Raw genomic sequence first — 14,438 nt, 5'->3', positions numbered from 1 at the left:
TACAATAATAGGGAAACGAGTTTTAGAGTAAATTGCTAGATAAGTAAAAGAGCTAAATATTACGCAATATTTGACAACTGAATACTGGATTAATCTTATACAGACAAACTTACATTCGTCATTGAGAATGGTATGCCTACTGAGAGTATTAAATGTCACAATAATTCAAGTACGTACATTTGAACCTCTCTTCAATTAAGTTTTAAAACCTCTTTCTGAACATGACACTCCAATTATTATAGATTGTCATGGACAAACACTAAGAGTTTTAAAATCAAGGTAAATAACATACATAATCTTGCCGACTATATCCTATGTTCTCCACAATCACTCAACCTGATGGAAGTTTCCTTTGTTAAATGCAATATGAAAGAAGTAATAGTTTCATCCACTCACTATTTATACTACAAATCTACAATACATAATTAGTATCATTTACATTTGATTTGTGTTGATACTAATAAATTTACATCTCAGTATAGGGCGTTTTAATTTTGGTACATTACGGGAAATTTAAAATTCATTTGTGGGTAATTTTCAGTTGACTCGGGCAACACTGTAAGGTGTCAAAGTCAGCTACTTATCAGCAGACGATACAATTATGCAATGTCAAAATAGGGAGATTATTTTAAGAGGTTAGTCTTATCTTGTCAGTGGTTTTTAAAATCTTAAGATGTGTCATTGAGTTCTTAGGGGGATATTGAAACTCAACTCAGTTAAACAACAACTAAATAACATTGTTTCTGAATTTTGAACTGATATACAGACATTTTCAATCGACTTTAGAAGTCAGTCAGGAATTTATTTTCCAACAATGTTCACTGGTAAAGTGGTTCTGATAACTGGTGCAAGTTCTGGTATTGGTGCAGCAACAGCAGTTCATTTTGCCAAGAATGGTGCATTTTTATCTCTTACTGGGCGAAATCAAGAAAACTTACAGAAGGTAGCATCTGAATGTGAGAAGGTTTGTAAAACAAAGCCTTTCTTGGTTATTGGTGATCTCTCAAATGAATCTGACACTAAAAATATATTGGAATCAACAGTCAAACACTATGATAAACTAGATATACTGATCAATAACGCTGGAATCTTGGAATTAGGCTCAATTGAGAATACATCTTTAGACCAGTATGATCGCGTATTCAACACAAATGTAAAATCTATTTACCATTTAACTATATTGGCCGTCCCTCATCTTATTAAAACTAAAGGAAACATCGTTAATGTATCTAGTGTAAATGGGGTTCGGTCTTTCCCTGGCCTTCTAGCCTATAATATGTCAAAATCTGCTGTTGATCAGTTTACTAAATGCGTGGCTTTAGAGTTGGCAAGCAAGCAAGTAAGAGTTAATAGTGTTAATCCAGGTGTCATCCTTACTGAACTACAAAAAAGAGGTGGAATTGATGAGGAATCGTATAAGAAATTTCTGGAGAGATCCAAAGAAACACATGCATTAGGTCGACCCGGCAATCCTGCAGAAGTTGCAGATGCGATTGCATTTTTGGCAAGTGAACACTCTAGCTTCATCACGGGAGTAAATCTCTGTGTTGATGGAGGACGACATGCCATGTGCCCAAGATAAATTCTTTGACGAATGGGAACTAAAACTTTATTTAAGTTATAAGTTTTATCTTATTGCCCTACTTTAACTTAAAGCTTTATCATCGTTAACAATTATAATTTAATCTAAACCAACTGTAATCCTTTGTTAGTCGTAAAATGTTGAAGACAAAGGTAAATTTTACTTTAGGGGTTTTCAAGGATTTTCTACTTTTGAATTATTATTGTTATAGATTATAGATAGGTGGTGGTATAATGTGTGTTGTAAACCCACAAGACTTTATGCATTGGTGTACAATATACTGTTTTATATGAATATTGTTAAGGTTAACTAATACTAAAATAAAATATATTTTTGTAAGCTAAGCTTGTGTTTTTTTTTTAATAGATTTCCTCAATGTTTTATATGAATGATGTGTACAAAATAATTAATTTTAAATGAGAAATATGTTTATTTAGTAGGCCTATATTTTATTGTCCTTGAGGTTATTGAAATGTTATTTACAAGTTGTAAAACTGTGAGTGCTATGTATGTAGTTTAAGTGGTTCGTATCTTATATTATCGCCTTAGGAACCCAGGTTCATATCCAAATTTGGACATGGTGTTTTCAGACATGAAACTATTCTAAAGTTATGTATAAAACAGTTTAGTGCTAAAGCAGCTTCAGATTTTCGTATATAATTACATTATTACTATTAGGTATTGTTTAATACTTGCTATTATACATGCAATTAACACTTTAATTATATTGAACGCTGTGTGGTAATTATTAAGCTAGGCTATTTTAACTGCTTTCATAAATTATGTAAATTATATTCTTCTTCTTCTTCATTTGAAGTTTGTTTTGAAGATGGAATGATTCTGAAGAAAACAGGATTTTTCCGGACATTTTACATCATTTAGTGATACAAAAAATCAGTAACACTACGTTTTGAGAGCTACAATCTGATCTCTTCCTCAGGAAAATAACTAACCTAACGTATAAACTAGATTGTAGTTATGTGTTATGTTATTGATATTTTGTATCACTGAACAATGGCAAACGTCTGGAAAAATTCCGTTTCCTCAGTATTCTTCTAAAATTATTATTCTTATTAGTAATCTTTAATTTATATATCAATTTAGTTTAGACATAAAAAGTAACTTAACTCTCATATAATATTTTACTTCTATTAACATTCATACATGCTAGCCGTATAACAATTAATACAATCTGTTAAGAGTATTGGAGAATCCTTTAAGAAATTGGAAAATTTGAAATCCAATGTAACTAATAATAATAGGACAGTTTCCAATATAAATTTCTATCTGTGCCTTTCAAAATGAAAGAATATATATATTCAGGCAATAAACTGCAGGAAACAATAAAAAACCATACAGACAAATCTGTCATTTACAAAATAAACAATACATTATCATATACTCAAAAAAAACTCGACAAAAGTTGACATGAAAACAAGTCAGAAGTTTACCAAATTATTGCAAAAACTGTATTCAATTTTACATTGGCCAAACTAATGGAAATATGGGTACTTTGGGATTATACCGACCACACCAGTATGAAGAACACAAAAATATAAATTTATAGAAATAAACATGATAGAACGAAAAAACAACTCTTTAATTACAAAATTACAAACTTACAAGCATTTCCAGGTATTATGATCGGTATTGTTGTCGCTGTTATCTTATCTTTCTCGAGAATCCCGATTACGGCAGGCCGCGCGGCATCACATGATTTGCACTGTACATAATTGCCTTTCCATTACAATTCAATTCACATTTCTGATCAGCCCCTCTAGAATTTGATATTTTACTGATAGGTACTATCTCGAGGGATGTTTTTCTTTCGTCGACATCAGCGCGGGGCAGCACCGAAGGTGCTGTCGAAGCCCGCGCTGATGGCCGGAGGCACTCGCATTTTGGGTGGCGGAATGTGATCAAGAATAAAAACAAGTTTTGAGTGTTTTTTCAATAAAGAGTGTAGTTTTAGTTTGGTAATGTTTGTTGTTGTTGAATTTTTGTGTTTGGAGAAATGTAGAGGTAAAACACGGAAGTACAACAAAGCGACGCACCAGCTGAACGGGCGGCGAGACTCTGCAATCACGTTATCTACTAGACCACTCGACTTTGACCTCTGTCTGAGGATGGGGAGGGGTTTGCGATAAGACAATTCCTGTTTTATATTGACGAAATATTGTTCTACTACGCTAATCTAGTAATCAGTAAAAGCAAAATGTCGAATAACGATTCATGTCTGGGTGTGGTCGGTATAATCCCAAAGTACCGAAATATGTACCAAAACACAATTTAAAAAACATTTTGTACACATAAAATATGGAATAACAGATAAATCTCCTATTGCTAAGCATTGTATGTAATCTGGACATACAATATAATACAAAAATTTACAATGATGGAGAAGTTAGGAATACAATGTACTTAAATGCTTGGAAATCACTTTAATTGTGAAACAAACATCAATAGAAACATATCAATAATTCTTTGTTTGAAGTTTGTTTTTGATGATGGAAAGACTGTGAAGGAAACAGGATTTTTTGCACATTTGCCATCGTTCAGTGATACAATAAAATCAGTTGCACTATGTTTCGAGATCTGCAATCTGATCTTCTTCAGGTAAATGACTAAACTAACGCACAATTAAAATCTAGGTTAAAGTAAACAAAACATACCAGAGCGTTATGACACGTATAAGTCAGGAAACAACAACAGCCATGTCCTGTGTCTATTCCATGTACACTAACTCTAAAAACATGTCCTTAATAAAAACTAAACACTAATTATTAAAACTAAACTACAGAAAACAGGTCACAATAGGTCTGCACTCACCGACCAAATAAATATAAATAATGAAGACGGACCTATTGAAAATTCAACTCTACTCTCATCTAAAAACATTAAACTGTAATTCTAACTGAATATTTTATACTGACTAAACTTATTTCCAAATTCTTTACTCATACCATGTATTCATTTTAGTATTTATTGTTTTGAAAACATGTAAATATTTGTTCGTAGAGTTGTTTGAACATGAAATATTTTTTATAAAAGCTCCACACAAAATAAAAATGATATATTGAATTTTTTATATACCGGTAGTAAATTATGTTCTTATTATTAATTACGTTGAATTACAGTATATACAATTTTTTAATGTTAAGGTATAATTTATTTATATAATTAAGGTTTGCTTCTCAATAATGATTTCATAATACTGTAGCATTATATTGCATTTTTCCAAGATCTAAATGTCAATATAATAATTTATAAAACAGCTGTTTCGTGCGGGTACATTGAAATAATACACTAAGCTTGTTAACTTCCACACAAACCTACCATTATTATACCTCTCATTATTATGTTTCTCTCGAGCAGCAATGAATGGTTAGTGTCCGGCCAATAGTAACACGGAGCGTCGTCGTCGTTGCCACATCGCCTTGCACCTGGCAAATCATCTCGTAATAGCCTTGATTTACAGTTTTGGTTTGAAAAATCCACTTAGCTTCTTCAAAGTATTTAACAATTACCAAAAAGTACAAACGTATTTGTGGATTGTCGTTGTATTATAACATTTAATATAAACGTTATTTGTTTAATATGTCATAACACAGCTATGGTGGAAGGGTTGATTCAATACGAATGTTGAGTTTAGCTCCAGCTCACCTTCCTCTTATGTGCAACATCTAGTATCTGATGCTATCTCAGCTAAAAATCTCGGATCTAAAAATAGTAGGTGACGAAGAACGAAAAAGCACAAAAACGAACTCTTTACCTTGGTTCAAAGCGCACTGAATCAACCCTTCCGATCATCGCTGTGTCATGTGTAGAAGACTCGGTTGCTCCACGTGCTTTTGTATTGTGTCGGTTAACATCGTAGTGCACTCAATTGTGCACCTGATGAGACAATGAGAACACCTCTTCATCTAGATTGCACTACATTGTGTGGTCTAGGTGTCTCTGATGTTGAAACGATTCAAAGAGTTCATTTTTAGGTCTTTCGTTTTTCATCAACGACTATTTTTGGATTCCTTCAGACAAAATGACTACAGATTTCAGGAGTCAAGTCTGCGACAGCATCAGATTTTAGTTGCTGCACATAAGAGGAAGGTAAACTGGAGCTAAACTCAACTTTTGCATGTCATAAAAGGTGATGTATTTTCTCCTCTTGTTGGTATTGGAATAATATAAAATTGTAAATTGATAAACAAATATAAACACTTAATTTTAATTCTGTATTCAACTCTAGTGGGGCAATACAAGATGAAAAATATTAAAGAAAGAGTGCTTCGTTTACGTAAAAATATAGAATGGTAGTATAGAGCTAATATAAATAACTTATATTGATATAATTACTTTAATTTTGGACCTAAAGAAACGTTTTTATTTACCAAAACAAAGGTCTTTACAGGCTTATTTTTGATTAAGTTCAGCTCTCATATTGTTTTTGGAGTGCTTAGGTTTAAATTGAGAACGTCTCTTGAGTCAAGCTCTGTGTCTGTCTGTGGAGGCTGGAGTAGGAGTCACACCCTCAACAGACTTTTTTGCTGTGCTATCATATAGTGTTGACTTTCCTGCAGGTAAATGAACCAGAGACTCAAATTACAGCGTATTAGTATAGAATCACAACCTGCAGTGGCGTAACTAAGGGAGGGGGGATTGGGGAGATAGAACCCCTCCTAAAAGCCCTAAAACTTTGTAAAAATATATTTATGCCACCAATCCAACTTGTTTTAAATATGGTAGTTAAATGTTTTATTTTAAATAAACGTATCTTCCATTTTCAAAATTTAGATTTATTCTGTGCCTTCAGTATAGTGTTCTCTTCAATCAGATTCATTCCCTAAAGCCAAGTCCTAGTTACGCTACTGCTTACTAGTAATGACTTTCATCAGGTCATCATGTGTATATATATATATATATTTCTCAATGTAAGAAAGAAAAACTTTACACGACTAAATTAAAAATAGTGAATTAGAGTATAGGTTTAGAAATTCATATAATACTAAAAAAACTGAAAGTTCATAAAATGGGTTTCTTAGCAACCAGTTGTATAGCTTGGGTAGACAGTGCCAGCAATTGTTGCTTAATGCATTTCAACAAATCTCTGGTGATCATACTTTCTCCCTCATAAAAAGTTAAATCATAAAATAATAGTCTTCAGTAACTAATAAAGGACAGCTGTAAGAATTATTGCACAGTTAAGCTACTGCAGGTGAAGCCGAGATGCTTTTAGAGTATTGAAAATATAATCTTTGCCATCTCTTTATGTTTACAAAAGAATAATTTTTTGTTATCATAATATTTAATATAGCATTAAAGAAGACTTAACAGAGCTTGGTCGGTTGTTGCAGCTTGAGCTAAGGCTCAGAAATCAGAAACTCTTTATTACAATAGATTTGAGAAATGTGTAGCGTCAATTTACAATAATTTCATGTCTGTTTAATAATATTTACAATAATAATGTTTGCACAAGAGTACATGTACTTGTGTTTATAAAGTTAAAATGCAAGGTTTTTTTTAAAGTCTTCCCTGTGCAGGTATTTTTCCAGTGTGTAGAAGGGTCTTGAAGTCAGCGATTTCTTTAGCTTCTTTCCCTTGAGAATCTTCATTTCTGCTGGTAGTAGGTTAAACAGTTTCTGGCCTGCATATGACGGTTTCTTTTGGTACACAACACCGTGAGATGGTGTTCTGGTAGATGGTAGTTTTGCAGCATGTCTGGTGCGGTAGTCATTGAGGTCGGCTGCTCGAGGTAAGTTTTTCCCATCAACATGTAATATAACTTCCTGGATATAGGGGGATATCACGGTCATAACTCTGAGGTCTGTAGAAGATTCTCTGCAGGTGTCTCTTGGTCCCACCTGCAGAGGCTGTGTAGAACTTCCAGTTTTTGAGGCTGCTGTTGAGGCGCGATATATAATTGAGGTCAGGAGCGACACTTGTAAAGGAGCCTGCAGATTGGAGGGAACTTGAAGTGGTGGGTGGTTATAAGCGACAGGCAACTGTAGGTGGCTTTAGTCTGAGCTGTGTAAGGTGATGTGGTTCAATGCAGTGGCGGGCCATGGCCTCCTCATAGATTTTGAAAAAATTTCTTAAAATTAATTACTTTCATGTTTTAAACCATAAAAAATAATTTCTTTCTATACGTTTTATTTTTTAGTGTTGAGATATTGGCAAATTACAACCAAGGTGGCTCCTCCCAAAAATCAGTACTTGGTTCAATGTGAGAGGTAGCCATTAGATAAGCTTTTTTGAATTCCGAACATCTTACGGTAACAGAGCTCTAGTTGTAGGCAGTCAACGTGAGTGGCGTAGTGAGGTCAACGTCAGTTTTTGACGTGGTAAAATCAGTTCCTTTTATTTGTTAGGGGCAGTTTACACTGTAGATGAATTTGTGGGTAGCATCTACACTGAGTCAACAAGATAATGATGATATACTGTGGGGTAACTAGTAGTTCCATAATTTGTTAAATATATCTGTGGTTTTATACCAAAACTATTTTAAACACAAGTAAATCATAAGTAACAAGATAAAATTAACACAGGCTCAATATTTTCCTGGTCTCTGTCATTAATTTCTTAAACCACTTCCAACAATTTAAAACTGAATATAACAATACCTGTTCATAAGTACATATGGTCTACTTTATGGATACAAATATATATTTATTCCAATGAACTTTTAGAAAGTGGAAAAAAATATTTAATTCTACGGATTTGCCAGTTACAAATAATATACAAATACGTATGTAAAGTTTCATTATATCAGTCCAAAACAGGTAATAATACATTGTTTTTAGATATACAGTGTGAGTTAAAAGTATGGATACACTCTGTTTAGTTTTTTATGGATAAATATGGAGGGATGGAACTCATAACACATTTCTAACAAATAGAAGTGAACTTTTTAGTCACTGTTACAACTTTGCCCATTTCCCCAAAATGGGATTGAGGGGGGGGGCTCAAATAGTTTAAATGTAAAGACCCATTAAGTGACACCTCATTAGAAAGCTCTTTATAAAAGAAGAACAGTGGAAACTAGAGCTTTCTCTCAACCCAATGTTCATGTTTTTCCACAATTAATTTCAATGAGCTGCCATTTTGTATTGGGTTTAGATGACATTTCAAAAGTGGCATTTGTGGAACTTCTAAACAATAAAACATGTTTTATTAATTTGTTATTAATAAAAAATTAAATTAAATAGTTTAATTTATTAATTTTATCATGTATTTCAATTTCAATTAAGTTTAATACTTATTTAAATTTTAAAGTCTTAAACACAATAAAAACATAAATCTTTGTACAAAGGATATTGCCACAACTGAATCTAAATGGGGCAATCAGTGTGCCCTTTGTAGGGGACAATGAGGGAAGGAAAATGAGCCCAAGATCCAACTGGAATCGTTAAGGTCAACAGTTTTGTTTTGGTTGGATAATTTGCTGTTATATTTTTCCTTATAGGTGGCAATACTGAGCCAATGTTGGGTACTTAACAAGTTCTGTCATCCTGTTTGTGTAAAACTTCATACGGTTATGTAGTTTATGTTGTTCTGACATTAAGTAATTTGGTGGTTTTAACAGAAAGAGACACAAATGTCAAATTGCATAAGTAGTATGTAAGTAAGTATGTGTAAGTAAGCATTTGATAATTCAGATTTAAAATCAAGCATCTTTTGGAGATATAAATTGATACCCTAATATATCATGAAATTTTGAAAGATACAATCAAGTTAAAGGACAGATCAGTTTATTCAATAAGAAATTTAAACGTGTAGTTAAGCATTTTGTTACTTCCACAAATCCTGCTGAAATGCATGAAGATGTTCAGAAAACCCCTTTTTAGATAGTTGTAACAATCAACCCAAATTAGAGCTTAATGTTCTCCGAGCCAAATTCCAATGTTGAACAGCTCATTTGTATGAACCTTTAACTTAAAGTAAATGAACATAACTTATGTTTAACTCTCAAGATTTTAATAATGCCAATATACTTCTTCAAGTCAGACAAGTTGATTCATATGAAGGGGATGTCCATTCTTTGCTTGGAATTTATGTTGCTAAGGGATTCAATGGTGATAATTATCTTCATTTCTAATTTGTAAGAGTTAGGGAAGTCTGCTGATCTGGTTCAAAAAGTTTTTGTGATTCATTCTATTTAATAAGAGAAAAAATATTCTTCCAAGTAAAAATTGAGTTTTCTCTTAATTTTTCAGCAAGCCACAACATGTAGTTGGCTCCCAGTTATTTAAAAATAATAATTAAAAGCTTAAATCAGTCTCAAACTGCAGTTATAAAACTAATGTACAATTTGAATGGTTTTAAAAATAGTTTGTAAGAGGTTTTTTATGTGTTTTACAAACAGTGTAAACACAAAAGATTTGTCCTACATTTATTGTGTGCTGTACAACATTAACAGATATTTATAAAATTAAATACATTTTTAGGCATAGCCAGGGTTGAGATTTTGACCTATAGACTCTTTCATTGGGATTATAAAATTGGAAATGACATGTTCAACTTTGGTAATAAAGGACATATATAGCGTTTTACAGTATAAATAAATATAGTATAATTTGTATATTTGGTTTCCCCTCTTATAGGAAAATGAGATGGTACTTTATCTTAATTTGCCATATCTAGTTTGTATACAACCGGTTTCAAGAAACATTTGAACTTCTAGGTATATTATTGTGTTTTTAATGTCCCAGGTAAAAATTTGATTATACAATCTGTTATTTATTTATTATCAACGGTCAGTGCCATTTACACAAATGTACAAACAAGCAACTAGTACATACAAAAGTACAACATAAAGTTAACAACAATATTTACTAGATAGCTTCAAGATGGATATAAATAATTGCCAACAAATAATTATTTCAAATACATAAATAGTAATAACAAAGATTATAAACTAAGCAACAATCAATAAATTAACTCTAACAACAATTGACTTCAACCAACCCAACAACAATAGGCTACTGATATGTAGGTATATAAATGCTGTTAACTACAATGGGACCAACTCGAATTTGATCTAAATACATTTTAAATGCTATGCCTAAGAACAGAAAGAAGAGAAGACTAGAAAAAGAACAAGTAGAAAATTTCTTGAATAATCACGAGTGTAATATGTTTTCCCTGAAGGTAGTGGGTGAAGAGCCAAAGAAGTCGGCCTGTGCTGAAACAGAGTTCCCATGTCTCAGTAAACGAGGGATGATACTGTGGTAGCCGTAGCTGGTTAGCTGACGTGTCTTTCTAAAGAGGTCTCTTGATCTGGTGCCTCCGACTGGAACACGCAGATCCACCATGCCGAGGAGATTGGGTCAGTCGATACTACCATTTAGTAGTCTGTGCAGAAACATCAGGTCCAGATACCTTCTTCTTGACTCCAGCAGGGGCAGCCCAAGAGCATCCCTTAGCGTTGTCACCGGAACCTCCCTATAGTTAAATCCCAGCCGGACTCCAACTGTCTTCAAAAATCTGATCTGAATTCTTTCCAGTAGGTCACAATGGTTTTTTCTGGAAAGGAGCCCACACCACGGACGCATACTCCAGATGTGGTGTGACCAGCAAGATGTCTCAATGAGGGAACAGAAAGACCATCACGTGAGGCTCTTATGACAAATCCAAGGGAAGCGTTGGCTTTTTTAGAAATATGTTGCTCCCGAGGGTCAAGATTAGGTACCATTATTATTCCAAGGTCCTTTGCACTCTCCACTCGCTTCAGATGGGCACCTCCAACAGCATAACCATACTCAAGAGCTGACCGAGAACATGCAAATGTCATCACAAAACATTTGTCCGGATTCAAGTCCATGTCATTCAACACACACCATTCTACAAGACCATCCAGGTTATTTTGCAATCTACGGCAATCATCAGGACCAGTTATCTCAATAAAGACTTTAGCATCATCTGCAAACAACAAGAAATTAGTTGAAAGCCTGTCGCCCACATAATTAATAAACAGGCTGAACAAAAAAGGTCCCAGGAGTGAGCCCTGAGGTACGCCTGACAGAACGGGTATCGGTTCAGAAACTGCTCCCCCAAACCGCACTTGTAGATGTCTATTTTTAAGGTAGGACTCAAACCAGTCAAGCAAAACACCATGGATCCCAAAGGCCTCAAGTTTTTTGATCAGGTGGACGTGGCTAATACGATCAAAAGCCTTAGAGAAATCCAGGTAGACAATAGACAATAGACTTTATTTACATAATCTTGGAGATTAGCATTAGCGTCAAGTTACAAATCATTAAAAAATGTTACAGATTTTTCTGAAAGTTATCAGTTTTGAGATCGACCTGTTTTATTCAGATATTCTTCTAGTGAGTAGAAAGGATTCTTCAGTAGCCAGTTTGTTAATTGTTTCTTTAGCTTCTGGGGTGGCACATTCTTCAGGTTCTCTGGTAGAAGATTAAAAAGTTTTGCACCAATGTATGATGGTTTCTTGCTGTATAGAGTGCGGTGGTGAGGAGGTAGGGCAAAGTTTGCGGCATGCCTGGTGTAGTGATGGTGGATATCTCTGTGTCTTTGTTGTTTCTGTAGAGACTGTGTGCAGGATGACCTCTTGTATGTATAGTGACACCACTGTGAGAATGTTTTGCTCGACAAATGCCGCTCGGCAGCTCTCTCTTTGCTCGAGCCCTGTCAGAGATCTTATAGCTTTCTTTTGTTGAATGAGGACTCTATCCAGGTTTGTTGCAGACGTTCCTCCCCAGGTTGCTATGCCGAACCTTAAATGGGTTTCAAGGAAGGCATAGTAGGCGGTCTTTGCTGCCTCTGGCGTGCTTATTTGACGGAGTCTACGGATCAGAAAAGCTCCTGAGCTGATCTTCCTACATAGTAGATCTATGTGTGTCTTCCATGAGAGGTCGGAGTTGATTGTGACGCCCAGGTACTTTGTGTTGGTTTTATACTCATGTAATCTGCCTACTGATGTTTCTGTGTTTTTTAATCTAGTGTTAAAAATTATTTGTACAGTTTTATCAACATTAAGGACTAGGTTGTTTGGAGCGCAGTACTTTTTGGTCCGGTTAAGAGCTCTTTCGGTATTTGTGGTGAGTGACTCACTGTCGTTTTCTGCGAGTGTGATAACTGTGTCATCTGCGTACATTACATAAATATAAAATGTTCAATTATATTAATAATAATTTTATAGTTTTTTTTAAGCTATCATATACTCCAATTTGTTCTTCATTTTCAAACAAAAAGAATGTATGTACTTTTTTATTGTAAGAATGAATATGTTCATCTATAAATTATTTTAACTTGTTTATTATTACAAGATTATTTATTGCTGAATTAATTTAATCAATATTAATGTAGATGTATTTATGTAAAACAATATGCATGTAGGCCTAAAATATCTTTAATACAACAACAAAAAAAAACATTTTTTAATCGAATTTTCTTTCTTGATTAGCAATGCTAAAGGGTTAGATATTTATATGTATACTGCAATGTAATCAATGTTGTTCTATAAATCAATTAATTTAATTTTTTTACATACTTGAAGCAATATTGATTGTGCAACTAATTTCTTATTGTCGAGAACCGGCGATCTCATAGGTACAACGCAAGGCGTAAAAATTACTCAAACCTGTCCACTCATAGAAATAACTACTCTTTTTCACCTTCTCCAAGAAAATCTCTTATGCTATGACGAGGCTTTTCAATTTATACTGCCACTAAAATACCAAGAAAGTTTACCTTCAACATTGAAACAAAGACTATGATACTTTTTTGAAGACAGGCAAGTGTACAATGTTGAGTATTTTGTCACTCATAGAAGTCTTTAGATAAACTATACTATTGTTAATATAAAACTTCAGATTTACAATATTGTACTCACACGATATTGTACTTGAAACCTGTATTTACAAAACGTGTCTTATCCCAAAAAATCAGATAATTATTGAGTTATATACATTACTGATATTAATGTCAAGACTATGAACCCCAGCTGTGCTGTTTCAGTGTTGTGTCCTTTATTTTAATTTAAAATGTAGTTTTTTTTACCCAATTAGTGGTTAAAACTATATAAAACAGTTCTTAAAACATTTTTGTTCATAATTTACATAAAAATGTTTAGATTTTTTTCGTAATCTTTTTTTTCCAGTACTTTTCCTACAACTAACCTTACCCGTTAACTTTAATTGTTTTCAGTGTTTGTTTACTATTAGTAGTTTTTCAAGTGAGAAGGTAATGGACAACTTAAAATTTGCCACTTCAAACAACTCAAACTGTTTGGATTTTGATACCATAACTAATGATCACAATTATTGTTCTAATAAGCAAACAATGAACATCATTTCAGGAAAAACTATTTCTAATGACGATGTCAATAATCAAAACGAGTGGCAAATCGAAACAACTAGAAACAAAAGACATTTGTCAACAGCCAACGTTTCAGATGTTAAGAAACCTTGTAGACCTACAGAGTACGTTGCAAAAACTGCTAGACCTATTGAATTGCACAACAGATTTGAAATGCTGAGTAACGCCAACCTAGGCTCTGAAGAAGAAACGATGAATGACGACAAATGTAGGACGAAGGTGAGGCCTCCACCTATATTTGTCCCCAACATTGTCAACATAAGTAAAATGATGGTAAACATTGAACAAGTAATTAAAAAAGAGTCATATTCATTTAAATGCATAGCTAGAGATAAAGTAAAAATTAACACTGATACTATTGAAGCCTACCGCGCATTAGTCAAACATTTAACTAACATGAAAGTAAACTTCCATACATACCAAATAAAGGGTGACAGAGCTTATAGAGTAGTGCTTAAGAATATGCACTTCTCTACGGAACCCCAGGAAATTAAAACAGCTATAGAAGCTTATAACCACA

General features: G+C 33.6%; 2 protein-coding genes across 2 annotated transcripts; one reads left to right on the top strand and one right to left on the bottom strand.

The window, feature by feature from the left end:
* The first annotated feature begins 575 nt into the window (after window positions 1-575).
* On the top strand, window positions 576-1,926 carry LOC124366427 (3-oxoacyl-[acyl-carrier-protein] reductase FabG-like). Its single transcript, XM_046822972.1, has one exon. It carries the CDS (start codon window positions 815-817, stop codon window positions 1,580-1,582), a length of 768 nt encoding a protein of 255 aa, XP_046678928.1. The 5' UTR covers window positions 576-814; the 3' UTR covers window positions 1,583-1,926.
* Window positions 1,927-11,996: 10,070 nt separating this feature from the next.
* Window positions 11,997-12,695, bottom strand: LOC124366904. Its single transcript, XM_046823503.1, has one exon. The coding sequence runs from the start codon at window positions 12,693-12,695 to the stop codon at window positions 11,997-11,999; it is 699 nt and encodes a 232-aa protein (XP_046679459.1).
* Between the last annotated feature and the right edge of the window lie 1,743 nt (window positions 12,696-14,438).

The sequence above is a fragment of the Homalodisca vitripennis genome, chromosome 7, assembly GCF_021130785.1.
Source record: "Homalodisca vitripennis isolate AUS2020 chromosome 7, UT_GWSS_2.1, whole genome shotgun sequence".
Taxonomy (NCBI): domain Eukaryota; kingdom Metazoa; phylum Arthropoda; class Insecta; order Hemiptera; family Cicadellidae; genus Homalodisca; species Homalodisca vitripennis.
The sequence above is the reverse complement of the archived record's forward strand: the minus strand, read 5'-3'. Positions and strand labels throughout refer to the sequence as shown.